The 13,328-nt window shown below is 41.4% G+C and overlaps 2 protein-coding genes across 4 annotated transcripts in view; one reads left to right on the top strand and one right to left on the bottom strand.

The window, feature by feature from the left end:
* Positions 1-1,517, bottom strand: part of myom1b (myomesin 1b) — a 32,847-nt gene extending 31,330 nt beyond the window's left edge. The window contains exons 1-2 of one of the 3 annotated variants that reach the window (XM_085468192.1): positions 1,453-1,488; positions 876-1,089 (exon numbers count right to left, since the gene is read on the bottom strand). In XM_085468192.1, coding sequence (XP_085324318.1) covers positions 876-1,027 — 152 coding nt within the window. In that variant the 5' untranslated portion in view covers positions 1,028-1,089; positions 1,453-1,488. Of the gene's footprint in view, positions 1-875; positions 1,090-1,452 lie in introns of those variants that run through there. The other 2 variants (XM_085468191.1, XM_085468190.1) reach the window with 2 other exon arrangements.
* A 7,518-nt stretch (positions 1,518-9,035) lies between these two features.
* Positions 9,036-12,315, top strand: myl12.1 (myosin, light chain 12, genome duplicate 1). The gene is made up of 4 exons (XM_085468189.1): positions 9,036-9,121; positions 10,508-10,707; positions 11,494-11,655; positions 11,772-12,315. The coding sequence occupies exons 2-4, from the start codon at positions 10,524-10,526 to the stop codon at positions 11,942-11,944; spliced, it is 519 nt and encodes a 172-aa protein (XP_085324315.1). The 5' UTR covers positions 9,036-9,121; positions 10,508-10,523; the 3' UTR covers positions 11,945-12,315.
* Positions 12,316-13,328: the final 1,013 nt, after the last annotated feature.

The raw sequence follows: 13,328 nt of genomic DNA, 5'->3' as shown, positions 1-13,328 counted from the left end.
TAAAAGCAATGCTCCCTGCCTCCCCTCAGCACTGATCTGGGGTCTGGTGAGCTGCCTGAAGGGAAAGATGAGATAGTAAAATCTAAGCCCTCTGATGTGTTCACACTCTCCAGGCCAGAGTATTTAAGGATTTGCCAGATACCCTAATAGATAGGCTCACTATGGGAGCTTTGGTATTCCCTGGATAGAAAAGCTCAATATACTCCAAACTTTAAATGTCAGGAAATGTGAACTGATGACAAATCAGCAGCTCATGAACAGCTATCCTTATGCCTCTTAAAAATAAAGAGAAGCTGCCAAGTTTCCCACACTCACTAATTAAAAAGATTCACGGCACAGTGGATGAGTTTTCAAACGAACAAGACTGATAAACTATCTCTTCTTATTTTCATCCTAGTATGATACACAGGTCAAGATGCTATTTCAGTCAATTTATATAGCATATAGCTCTAATATAACATAACGTTGCATCCTTTCTAACGAATGCCATTCCTCTAAAGGTGACAGAAATTCCTGTAGCCCTTTTAGACACATTACTGTGTTAAAGGTAAGACTTGGTCAACATGCATGAAAACACAAAGGACATCTGTCAGGCTACATGCACAGGGCTTCATGCAGGACTCAAAGCTGTTTTCAATCCTCAGGTGTGTTTGAGGGGCGATCAAGGTGAAAGAAAACTCATGGGGGAGTAAGATGGTTACTTGGTGTCAAGGAAAGACGATCCCAGAGTTGTGTCAGGGAGGTGATCTCACAAGGGTGATGGAGGTGAACTTGATCAGCTGGGGTGGGGTAGGTGTTAGGGAGGTAGTAGGACTTTCCTGTCATAAAGAAAAAGGATTGATGAAGTTGATCCACCTCCCTTTCCTTCTCCTTACCCCCTGCTCCTGGTGGCGGCAGAGGCGCTGCCGCTAGCACTGTATCTGCTGCTGGCCTGGTACTGACTCACTTTAGACTGAGTCTCCTTGCTACGGTAGCCGCGGTCATAGTGGAGATGGTGCTTCTGGTAGAACGGTATAGATCCAGACATGCTGCAGGCCACTCCTCACACGAGCCCTGAGTTTCCGAGTTTCTTCCTGTCTATCTGCTTGTCTGTCAGGTTAGTTAGTGGTCAAGAGCATGTGGATTCACTGTCAATACAGGGTAGGTTCACAGCAAGCTTTTTGACTCTTTTTGCTGAACATAAATAGTTAATCTAATTGTCATAGTGGAAAAAATTAGACTGTACTAAGTGTACTAAAGGTATGATGGCCAAAAACTACAAATAGTTTCTTGATCAACAAAGACAGTTTAAGGGAACCATCATAAAACCTTTCAAATCAAACCTGCAACATCAGCTACAAAGACATGATATACAGTTTCAGGCAATCAGGCACTTTCTCGGCATGCTTACACAGACATATGCAACAACTACAACCTTGCATATCACATCTTACCCCCAAAGTAGTCACTTACTCTGGACAAACTCTCTCAATTCTAAGCTTTAAATGAAAAGATGGTCCAACTCCACACACTCTTAAGTTTGATATCCCAAGCAAACCCGCAGGTAGGCACACACACGGCTGCGGTCTACACAACAAAAATAATATTGGCCTTAGTCAGAGTCCAAGCAGCAGTCACAGCCTTTTATGGTGAGAGTGGAGATAAATATAGCTAGGAGCAGAGCTGGGGGGCAAGTCAACTCCCATAGTGCAAAACACTTATGGGTGCAGGTCTCTGCCAGTGGGCTTGATATGCAGGTAAATACAAGGCTAGTGTTTGAAGTTTAAATTGCCAATTAATGTCAAGGTTAAATTGTTAATATCACTTTTAGTGTTGCATTAAATCTATATAATATTAATTTTTTTACATGTTTTGTATTTATGAATGCTGCTTATTTATATTTGTCATTTTTAAATATTTACTACCACTTTTTTTTTAATTGAAATTGTGCCACACCACCAAAGCACCTCATCAACCAGCTTTTCCTCGAGGCCAAGCTTCCCCAGAGGTTCCCAAGGTTTTTCAGTATTCTTTAGTCAGTGTCTGATATCTTCTAATTTTGTTTTAAGTCTGTTAAGACTGTGATGGCTCAAAGCCCAAAGTGTGGCATTGCTGGTTAGCCTCCAGCAGCTTTTTATCTTGGCTTTTGACTGTAGCGGTCTCAGCTGTGACCGTTGCTAACTTTAGCAATGCTATTGTTATGCTCATTGCATACAACAAATGCCAGTTAATGTCTCTTCGTCACTCTCTCTTTCAGTGTCACTGTCATTTGGAGAAGTGCATGAGTGTCTCCTCTTGGTCACTCTGCTCATAAACAGCTACTAAGAAGGTCAAATAAATAAAACTCAGAATCCAGTGGCTAATAGAGCACATAAACATAAACTAACATGTTTCTATTTACATGCAAATGTAATCTACCTCGGGAGTTCAGTCATGTGATCTGTGTGTGTGTTTACATCCCTCCGAGGGCCGACGCAACAGCTGCCTGTGAGAAAATACACACAGTCACAGCAAGACTTCAGACACAAAACCCCGAGGCTTTCATTATTATATCTGGAGACTTTAACCATGCCACACTGGATTCTACTCTGGCTGCTTTTCACCAGTTTGTGAATTGTCCCACAAGGAGCAACAGGACAATTGACCTACTGTATGCTAATGTGAGAGATGCATACAGAGCCACCCCCCTCCCCCCACTAGGGAAGTCAGACCACAACCTGGTTTACCTACAGCCACAATACACACCCCTCGTCCAAAGGCAGCCTGTCACAACGCGCTCCATCCGGAGATGGACCCCAGAAAAGGAGGATGCTCTGAGAGACTGCTATGACACCACAGACTGGGATGTGCTCCTGAGCCCACATGGTGAGGACATAGAGGGGGCGACACACTGTCTTACAGACTACCTCAACTTTTGTGTGGACACAGTCGCCCCTGCTAAGACGGTACGGTGTTATCCTAATAACAAACCGTGGGTAACACAGGAAGTCAAAGCTGTCCTCAACATGAAGAAGAAGGCTTTCAGGAGCAAAGTGAAGGAGGAGATGAAAGCAGCACAGCGGGAGGTGAAACGCTGCCTGAGGGAAGCAAAGGACACCTACAGGAGGAAGGTGGAGCAGAAGTTGGAGAGGAACAATATGAGGGAGGTCTGGAATGGTGTGAAAACCATCACAGGCCACAACACCAAGAAAAGCACAGTGGGGGGGGGGGGGGGGGGGACTGTGGAGAAGGCAAACGAACTCAACAACTTCTTCAACAGGTTTGACCAGCCCACAACCCCCCCACCCTCACCCTCACCTTCACTACAGAGTCCTCTCCCCACTCTCCTGCCTCCCTCGCTTCCCCCCCTTCCTGACACCATGACACCCCCCTCCTCCAATCCCTCTCTCAGCAGCAAGACATCTCCCCCCCTCCCCTCCTCCCAAACATCTCCCAGTGTCACAGTGGATCAGGTCAGGAGGCAACTGAGGAAGCTTCGCCCCAGAAAGGCAGCAGGCCCAGACAAGGTGTGTCCTAGGATGCTAAAGGCGTGTGCTGCTGAACTTGGGGAGCCGCTACAACGAGTCTTCAACCTCAGTCTGCGACTGGGGAGAGTGCCCGCCCTCTGGAAGACATCCTGCATCGTCCCGGTCCCCAAAAAGAACCGGCCCAATGAGCTGAATGACTTCCGACCGGTGGCACTGACGTCACATCTTATGAAGACTCTAGAGCGGCTCTTCCTCAACCTCCTCCGACCACAGGTACAACATGCCCAGGACCCACTACAGTTTGCATACAAGGTGGGTGTCGGAGTGGAGGATGCCATCCTGTACCTCCTACACAGAGCCCACTCACACCTGGATGGGGGAAAAGGCACGGTCAGGATACTGTTTCTTGACTTTTCCAGTGCCTTTAATACCATCCGGCCCTGTATGCTTCAGGAAAAACTGAACAGGATGGAGGTGGACCCCTGCCTGGTGGCTTGGATCTCCGACTACCTCACCGACAGACCACAGTACGTCAGGCTGAAGGACATCACGTCTGACACTGTGGTCAGCAGCACAGGAGCACCACAGGGAACTGTGCTGTCCCCTCTTCTCTTCACCCTGTACACCTCTGACTTCTGCTACAACTCTGAATTATGCCATATTCAGAAGTTTGCAGATGACACGGCCATCATGGGGTGTATCTGGGATGATCAGGAAGAGGAGTACAGAAGTCTGGTGAGGAACTTTGTCGCATGGAGTCACACAAACCACCTGCAACTCAACACCTCAAAGACTAAGGAACTGGTTGTGGACTTCGGGAGGTCTAGAGCAGGTCCACTGCCAGTTCAGATAGAGGGGGAGGAGGTGGAGGTGGTCAACAAGTACAAGTACCTCGGGCTGTGGATGGACAATAAACTGGACTGGTCATGCAACACAGAGCACCTGTATAAAAAAGCCCAAAGCCGACTGTACTTCCTCAGGAGGCTGAGGTCTTTTAACATCTGCAGGAAGCTCCTGAGGATGTTTTACCAGTCAGTGGTTGCTGGAGTACTTTTCTATGCTGTGGTGTGCTGGGGGAGCAGCACAGCAAAGAAGGACTCATCCAGGCTGGAGAAACTGATCAGGAGGGCTAGCTCTGTGGTCGGCATGAAGCTGGACACTCTGGTGACAGTGGCAGAGAAAAGGACATTAAAGAAACTGATGGACATTATGGACAATGCTGGGCATCCTCTGCACACGGCCATAAACAACCAGAAGAGTCTGTTCAGTGACAGGTTGCTTCTCCCCAAGACAAGAACTAACAGACTTAAAAACTCCTTTGTCCCACACGCCATCAGACTGTTTAACTCCTCTCTGGAGGGGAGAGGGAGGGGAAACAGGAGGACAAAGGAGGGGGGAACAACTAAGCTGTAGTGCCTCTGCACCTCACTGTACAATACCTTGTGCAATACTTTTTGTAAATAGTCAACAGTGCAATAGACTCAATACTTGAAATGTGCAATTCACTTGTATTTTTATTTTTTATTCCTATTTATTCTATTTATCCCCTTTGTATATTTTATTTATATTTGTCTCTGTATTTATATATATGTGTGTGTGTGTGTGTGTGTGTGTGTGTGTGTGTGTGTATATATATATATATATATATAACAGTTCTGTAACTGTAACTTTGGTCGTTGCTGTGCTTTTTTTGGAAGTCGAATTTCCCAGAGGAACCCACCCGAGGGATTAATAAAGTTCTATCTTATCTTATCTTATCTTCTCTTAAATATAGTGAGCTTTACGTCATTTGCCTGGTGGAGATAATTTGAGCTCTATCTGTGTTTGGACTTTGTTCTGGAATTTGACTTCAGGTCAAACATCTGACAATTTCCATGGCAAAAATATCATGTCAGTGGGCACTTCAGGGGCTTTTGTTCTGACCATTCTTTCCTTTTTGGCTCTCACTCATCAGTGTTCAACATAATACGGTCAGCAATCAGCATGACAGCATACCTTAAACATTATGGCAGCAACATGAAGTGTGAGCCCATTAAAAGAGATAAGCCCACCTCTGTACACTGAGGGAGCTAGTACAAGACATTAAGCAGGGTCACAGTACTTCATTCTGTCTAATGAAAATAGCTTACCCACTAAACAAGCCTCCAAGGTGATAGATTTGAACTGGTTGCATTAACTGAAAAACAAGGGAGTTGCAGAAATCATCAGATAAACAGCAAGTTTGTCTGCGACTGGTTTCACGTGTGAACATCCAGCTCCAAATCAAATCAAACACAACTTTTCATTATGCATTAAATCAAAGTTCAAACTCCATCCAAACTCCGGAGGCCCTGGCGGACTGACCCCCGGGTGCCAAGACTGGCAATAGGGACAAAGTTCAAACTAATTAACATATTGTTTCAATTTGCCTAGTCTTAATCAGTTTATTATAACTTGTGTGTACAAGTGTGTATTTCATAAGTGTGTGCTGTTTAGGGAATCTGCAGATTTTCTCTTTTCAGTCAAACTTGTCTTGTTTACTTTGTATCGAGGCCTCAGTTTCAATAGAAAACCTCTCAACAAGACAAAGAAAATTACATTTCTTTTTTCATTTTAATGAACTGAGTGCTAATAACAAGTTAGATGGTTTCTCTCCTTTTTAGTCTAGATGATGTGATGTCTATGTTTTTCAAAAAAGAACTCAAATTTTGATGTGTCTCAGCACAGAACTGTTTAAAACTTTCACATAATTTGGCTTCTTTGCACGATAAAGTTTGATTCTGCATTTTAGGATGGCACGATCTACTGTGTGCACAGACACAGTTTTCTGGGCCAATGTTCAACACAGGTCTAACTGAGCTGATGATACAACCATTCACACCTGCAGTCAATTTAGAAGCTCCCGTAAACTCAACATACATGTCTTTGTACAGTTGGAAGAAGTGTGAGTACCTGAAGAGGAAAATGTGCAAAACCAGCATTTAAAGACCCGACCATGGCAGCAGATCCATACCCAGAACCTCCTTGCTAGGAGCTAACACAGTGCTAGCCGCTGCTCCACCATGCCACATATAAATTCATAGTTCATATTCATATTTTCTTAAGTATTCAAACAGTATGAAAATCCCTCCATTGTTGGATTCATCTGGCTTGCACAGAACTGTTATAGTATTTTTTTTTTCTAATTATCCTTTTACATTATATTCTACACACAGACCTTCATCATCCCCTCCATACTCACCAATGCTACATTTTAAAGCCGCTGTGTTACACCACAAGCTACAGTAAACTGCATAATTAGTGCGTATGACTGAGCATCAAAGAACAGCATGTAGCTGCTCAGTATCTCCTACCAAAAACATCTAAATAGCCCTGAAAATAAGCCCCATTCACCAAACAGCTGCCACCCACAGCTGATAAACTCTTCCTCAAAATACTAGCTTGTTTGAAAGTTTAAAGTTTGTATTGGCACAGTGAAGTCCCCATGGTATATGAAGAGTATCATAGTCTACATAAATATGTTTTACAGAATACAGTTGATTTAATCACCTTATTGAAACAGTTTGCACTTAGTTATTATGACTGTAAGTAAAGCACAAAACTGGTAAATATAAAGCCTGTGAAGTCTTGTATTATTGACACGTTTGAATGACCACAAAGGTGTAGGTGTATTCAACTCAAGGTTACAGTTTTGAGGTTATGGTTAGCTCTGGTGTAATGGTACATTATACTGAGAGGTTTTTCTAGTGTTGTGTGGGGTTCCCACTTCAAAAACAGAAATGATTTGCTTAACCACAATATTACTCTGACTCACTAAGATTTGAACAGAAAGACAGTTCACAGCAATGAACTGAGTTTAGCTGTCCAGGAAATTCCCACTGTATGGATATCAGGGGATCTGTTGAGGCTATTTTTATCTTCTGTGTTTGTGCTGCATCAATGCTTTGAAGCTATATAAAGTTCGGAGATATGAACATATTCAGTTCACACGAAGTGACACTCTAAGAAAGGTAAGTAAATATCTCAAGAAGTGTTTAAATATGCATGAGAAGTTTCATGTGTAAGTAGCAGCCTCTAGTGGGTGAATGCAGTACTGCAATTCTAAGTAAAAATAAATAAATAAATACAAAACTTAAAATACAATCGTAAAATATTTTCCAACATTAATTTTCTCTTTTCATTTTGAGTGGCTCGGTTGTGTCTCTCCTAAACACAGAGGAGGAGTAGAAACTAACAGTTTGGTATCTATATGTATAATTGTAAAAGTCTGGTTATTGTAAAATATATAAATATTCATGAGTCATGACACTCATTTTGTTATCAGCTTTGAAAGTGCAGTGCTAAAGGTAAGTGAACCATGCACAGTTTAAATTTGTTGTAGCTTTTTTTTTTAGATAATTATTTTGTAAACAAAAATAGTTTAACTACTAAAATCACAAATTAAGTGTGGCATACAACGAAAAAAAATGATTTTACTGTTACTTATCTTCTGTAACCGGACCCACTCAATGAGCCACATTCCCCTTTTCGGGCATGCCTGGGCAATGCGTTCATGAGGCAGCACACAACCATATGCTTCACCTCTTTGTATGTTTGAAGCTTTAAACTAGGCTTCTTCCTCTGGCTTTGCTGCGAGTAAAACTTTTTCCAGTGTGAAGCTGTTTCCCTAACACTGAAAGTGATATGACAGGTGGACAACAAAGGCAGACGTGGCCTGTTTTAACTGTGAGTCAATAGTTCCACGTGTTGCTTTTGAAGCCCTGCAGCAGTAATCCTCTGTTTACAGCAATGACTGTGGTACCAACTGTTGTCTGACCCATCGTCGGACAAGTCGGACTATAATTATCCTCTGTCAACATTTCTTCATTTTGTTATGGTTTAGTATTTGACTTCCTTCAATATTTCATTATCTTTTCCTGTTCGATTTACCTATTCAAATCTTCAACGAGGACGTTCCCAGGAAGACATCATAACATATTCTTCAACAATAAATAACACGTAAACAACATTAAAAGCCCAATGATAATGCAACAAAGGAGAATCATAAATGACAAATGATCAGTGTCAACGTAGTTTAGTTATGAGGATGACCCAAATATGACCCAAATATGACTAAATTTCTGTTTTTCCATTAAAGGAATGAATGAAATCAGCTGTTAGAAACGTGTTTAAAAAATACATTAAAGATAAATTTATGTGTTGAATAGTTTAGAAAATAAGAGAAACGTTAGAATAAATAAAATATGGAATTTAAAAAATTCCATCCTCCCACGGGGATCATTGAAACTACACACCTTTCCTTAATTGCTCATCGCAGGGAGGATGTATGTCGCTATTTCCTTAAAAGGACATATCCTTGAAAGTCAATGCAGGCAGAGAGTGGAAGTTACAATTACTCCAAAGAGGGAAGTGTTAAAAATTATTTTGTATTTTATTGCTAATAATGCTAGAATTATTTAGATATGTTTTCAAACGGAGTTTTAGACAAGTTATTTAAGAATTACAATTAGACTGAAACATGCAATTAATTCCAAATGAGAAATAATGGCTTCATTCTTGACCGGCACCCCCATAGTTCTTCATTGGTTTGGTCTGGTGTTCTGTACGGAACCCAGCAATATTATGAGGAAGTGAAGGGCGGTGGTTGAGAAAAAGAACGGCACAGGGCTAGCTGACGGTTTTCTGGAAGTTGTCAGGTAAGTCTGTGTTTATATCTTATTTTAAAGAGCTATTTAGTTGCATTAAACACACTCTGATATATACAAAACACGGATTTAATCCCGCTGCTAAAACTTCATATCTTAAAAGAAAACGTAATGTGTTGCTCACTCGTTGGTAGCCTTGAAAACACGGCTAACAGTTAGCCGCGTAGCTAATGGCTCTGTTACGAAATTGGTCGCAAGTAAAGAAATATTTTCAGCTAGTAAATCCCGCAGTTAGCTTCGTGAGTTGAAAATGTGTTTGTGAATTGGGTTATCGCCAGTGACTGTTGGGTATTTCATATAAATTATGATGTTGGTTAATACAGGCCGCAAACCAGAAGAGTGTGCAGGTACGGTCAGCTTTTTAAATCATATAAATATCGTGTTTAACTTTTTTGGCTTATTCGAAGTTAATTAATGTCAATTGTGCATTTGTATGACCGCTGGGGAGAAGAGAACATTTAATTAAAAACGCGTAAATATGATATATGCGTAAATCAGCTTTAGTTGTTAGTCAGTCGACACGGTTAACCAACAATCACCAGCTGTCTTCAGTCAGCTTTTCAGATTCATTCTCAGTAGGCATAACATTTGTCATTTTATTCTATTTTTTTATTTAATAAGTTATAGGGTAAGACGTTGCTCATATTTTCTTTCCTTTTTTGTTGCACTTGTCAGTGTTTCAGATAATATCAGCCCACATCACTGTTTTTACAGGGCATCACATGCATAGCGAGATAATACTTGCTGCCTGAGCTGGTTGAATCCATTTTCCATGAGCGCAGAGCAGCAAAACCCAAAGTGTCTGTCAACATAAAGATGTTAACGTGGGGACAGTTCAACTCTTTATTCAAGACTTTGCCTGATAAGGGCATCTGTCCTCACATCGGTAGTTTTCCTACCCTCTTTGAAAGCAGTGAGCTGATCAACCTAGAAAGATGAGGAACATTTCCATTTATAGCTCAGTGAGGGACACCTCACTGGGGATTCGCTGCCAGAGAATTATATTACCCTGCTACTCATGTGTGGATGTGACTGACAAACTCTTATTTTGAATAATGGCATCATCTACTTTGATCTAAATGCTGAATTGTGCTGCCAACTTTTGTCTGTCTTGTGGTGTTTTCTTCCACATTGTGCCTTGGCAAATGATGCTGTTTCCTGTAAATGGGGAATAAGTTGGCATTCATCCCTATAACATTGCATCCTGATTGGAATTCTTGAAGTCTTTTCAATCAAATGAAAAGTCTTTTAGTTTAGTCTTATCAGATGTAGAAATCAACCCAACCTAAATCAGTTTCCAGTTTGTTTCTCAGTAGTTAATCAAATGGAGCTGTAATTCAAAAAGATGTGTAACCTGATGTCTGTTAATTTCCACAGAAACAAAACATTCACAATGTCTAGCAAAAGGGCTAAGGGAAAGACCACGAAGAAGCGCCCTCAGCGCGCCACTTCCAATGTCTTCGCCATGTTTGACCAGTCCCAGATTCAGGAGTTTAAGGAGGCCTTCAACATGATCGACCAGAACCGAGATGGGTTTGTCGACAAAGAGGACCTCCACGACATGCTTGCCTCGCTGGGTGAGTAAAATTCTCAGACGTCTTAAGGAGGTCAAATGTATGCCATTCATGCTCTGTTCGTATTCATTTGGGTGTGTACTGATGTTAGCTGTGCTTAAACTGGTTCTACAGGCACACGTATTTAAATTTGCTTTTAGCTGTTAATAAAAATAATGATTGCCTCTATCATTTGAGCCTTTCAGGTTTATGAGTAGAGAAAAGGTGCTCTTCATAGATCTATACTGGTTCATTAGAAGAAAATGGTGCAGTAACTGCTGTGTGACCTGTTCCTGCCAATGCTACTGCTATGCAGGGTTTCCACCCATGTATTTCAAGCTCCTAAACAGAGCCGCCTACCCAGACTAATGTCTGAAAACAGCTGGTAATTTTAAGCTTGGCTTTAGGACGAGAAGTACAGCTGCTGTTTAATATACCTTTTTATTTTAACACATTCAGTAAGCTGTGAAAGGGTTAGAACTGCTAAGCAAAAGACCCAGGCAAATGTTACAACTTATTACTCTTTTACTCTTGGTCTTATAACTTGTCCGGCAGAAACCCTACACTTAAAAGGCTTCACTCTGCTTCTTTGATAGGAAGCACAATGAAAATAATAATGGTTTGAAGCTGGGATTAGCTGGCTGAAGTTGCTTTATAGAGAAATAAACACAGGGCTCTCGGTACAGAGAACATTGAAGGCAGTAAGATGTTTGCCCAATTTAGTTTTGTTCCTATTAGGATAAGAAGTTGTTTGAAAATAGAAAAGTCTCCTCTGAATTCAGTTTGCATCACATATGTTTATCTACACAGGCAAAAATCCCAATGAGGACTACCTGGAGGCCATGATGAATGAAGCTCCTGGGCCCATCAACTTCACCATGTTCCTCACCATGTTTGGAGAGAAGCTCAATGGCACAGACCCCGAGGATGTGATCAGGAATGCATTTGCTTGCTTTGATGAGGAGGGGACAGGTAACTTCCTGTTGGTGACCCACAGTCTCATGGGGTTTTTTTTGTTTTTGCTTTTTTTAATTTGAAGAGGGAACTGTTGCAGTTTCTTATCTGATTTTGACCATTATCCACTTCAGGTTTCATCCAGGAAGATTACCTCAGAGAGCTGCTCACAACAATGGGTGACCGGTTTACAGATGAGGAGGTGGATGAGCTCTTCAGGGAGGCCCCCATTGACAAGAAGAATAATTTCAACTATGTGGAGTTCACACGCATCCTAAAGCACGGAGCCAAGGATAAGGACGATTAAGGAGCTACACCAGCGTTCTCTCTGTGCCCTCCACCTCTCTGTCGTCAGCTAGATCACCATGCTGCATGTCTCAACTCCAGTTTAAACCCTATTTTAAACAAACCAAAGCAATAACTATCAACACGGTTTGCTGTGAACTTCCAGTATTGCCAAATTTACACATCTTAGAAGAAAAATCTGAATAGTGTTGTTTTGTCATGTAAAGATGTGAAGTGGCAGCACTTGGAAAGCTCTAAGGAAATGCATCTTTGCAATTCATGTGATTGGGTTTAGCTGAGTTTTTACATTTTCTAATATAAACTTTTTAAATAAAAGCCCTCTATCAAGTTGTATTTTGCCGTTTCCCTTCCATAAATGACAACTGAAATAAGTGTTGCATTATTTTGTCTTTATTTTATTGCCTCGGGTGAAACAAAATTCTTAAGCAACAGATTTTTTTTTTTTTTTTCTCCCCCCCCCCCTCATTGGGATTTTTGTCAAGTCTCTACAAGCCTGCTCTTCCTCCGATCCAATTCAATCAGCATGTGCAGGCTAGCACTAGGTGATGTTTGTGCAAAGTCCAGTGCAAACAGTAAAATCTGACCTTTATAAAAATGAAAGGAAAACTGCTCAGTACATACCTGCATGCTGTCTGCTTCATATCAGGGAGTGATCTAGTATAATAAAAATGCTTATCTATGAAACATATACAAAAGGATGCTAACCTACCAGATGAGAAGGACGGGCTTAAATCCATCCTGGAACTAAATTTTCTTTGGTTTTTGGCAGAACTACATTTACAGTGTTCATTTCCCAAAATCTTGTTTGAGCGATGACGCTAAATCAGTCTGCACTTTACAGCTGCGCCCTCTTTAAATGACAGTCCATGCTTTAAATGGCAGGTTAAAATACAAAATTATTTTTGGCGCAGAAAGACCACTTAACCCTCCTGTTATGTTGCGGGTCAGATTGACCCAGAACAGAAGAGATGTCATCTGCATCACTACAGAAAACGAAAATAAAAAATCTAAATTGTAAAATAATCAATGGCAGTATTTCTGACACTTTTGGATGAGTAAATTTGTCCCGGGTCAAATTAACCCAGGAGCATAATTGGTGTTCCTGGAAACCAACATAACAGGAGGGTTAAGCTATGACGACCGGCCGCAAACTCAAAACGTTATTTTGAATAGGCTTGTGCAGTGATAATGTCGCCCTCTAGTGTCTGAGTGGAAGGTTCAAACCACATGACGCTGCCTTCAATGATGCCTCGATTATTGGACATACAAAACCTATGAAGGTCAGAAAACTATTAAAACGAGTTATCGGAAATGAACATTTATTGCGAAGAGACTAAGAGAAGTGAAGGTTACAGTGAAAGTATGGATTTCAGACACTGCTTCTT

This window comes from Copadichromis virginalis, linkage group LG9 (assembly GCF_057382275.1).
Source record: "Copadichromis virginalis isolate Kocher_CV1m ecotype Utaka linkage group LG9, C_Virginalis_male_GT1.1, whole genome shotgun sequence".
Taxonomy (NCBI): Eukaryota; Metazoa; Chordata; class Actinopteri; order Cichliformes; family Cichlidae; genus Copadichromis; species Copadichromis virginalis.
The sequence above is the reverse complement of the archived record's forward strand: the minus strand, read 5'-3'. Positions and strand labels throughout refer to the sequence as shown.

Excerpts from the sequence above, each read along its gene's own strand:
- myl12.1 (XM_085468189.1), top strand. The coding sequence starts at position 10,524 with ATGTCTAGCAAAAGGGCTAAGGGAAAGACCACGAAGAAGCGCCCTCAG. Across the intron at positions 10,708-11,493 it reads CGACATGCTTGCCTCGCTGG|GCAAAAATCCCAATGAGGAC; the intron begins GTGAGTAAAATT and ends TTATCTACACAG. Across the intron at positions 11,656-11,771 it reads CTTTGATGAGGAGGGGACAG|GTTTCATCCAGGAAGATTAC; the intron begins GTAACTTCCTGT and ends TATCCACTTCAG.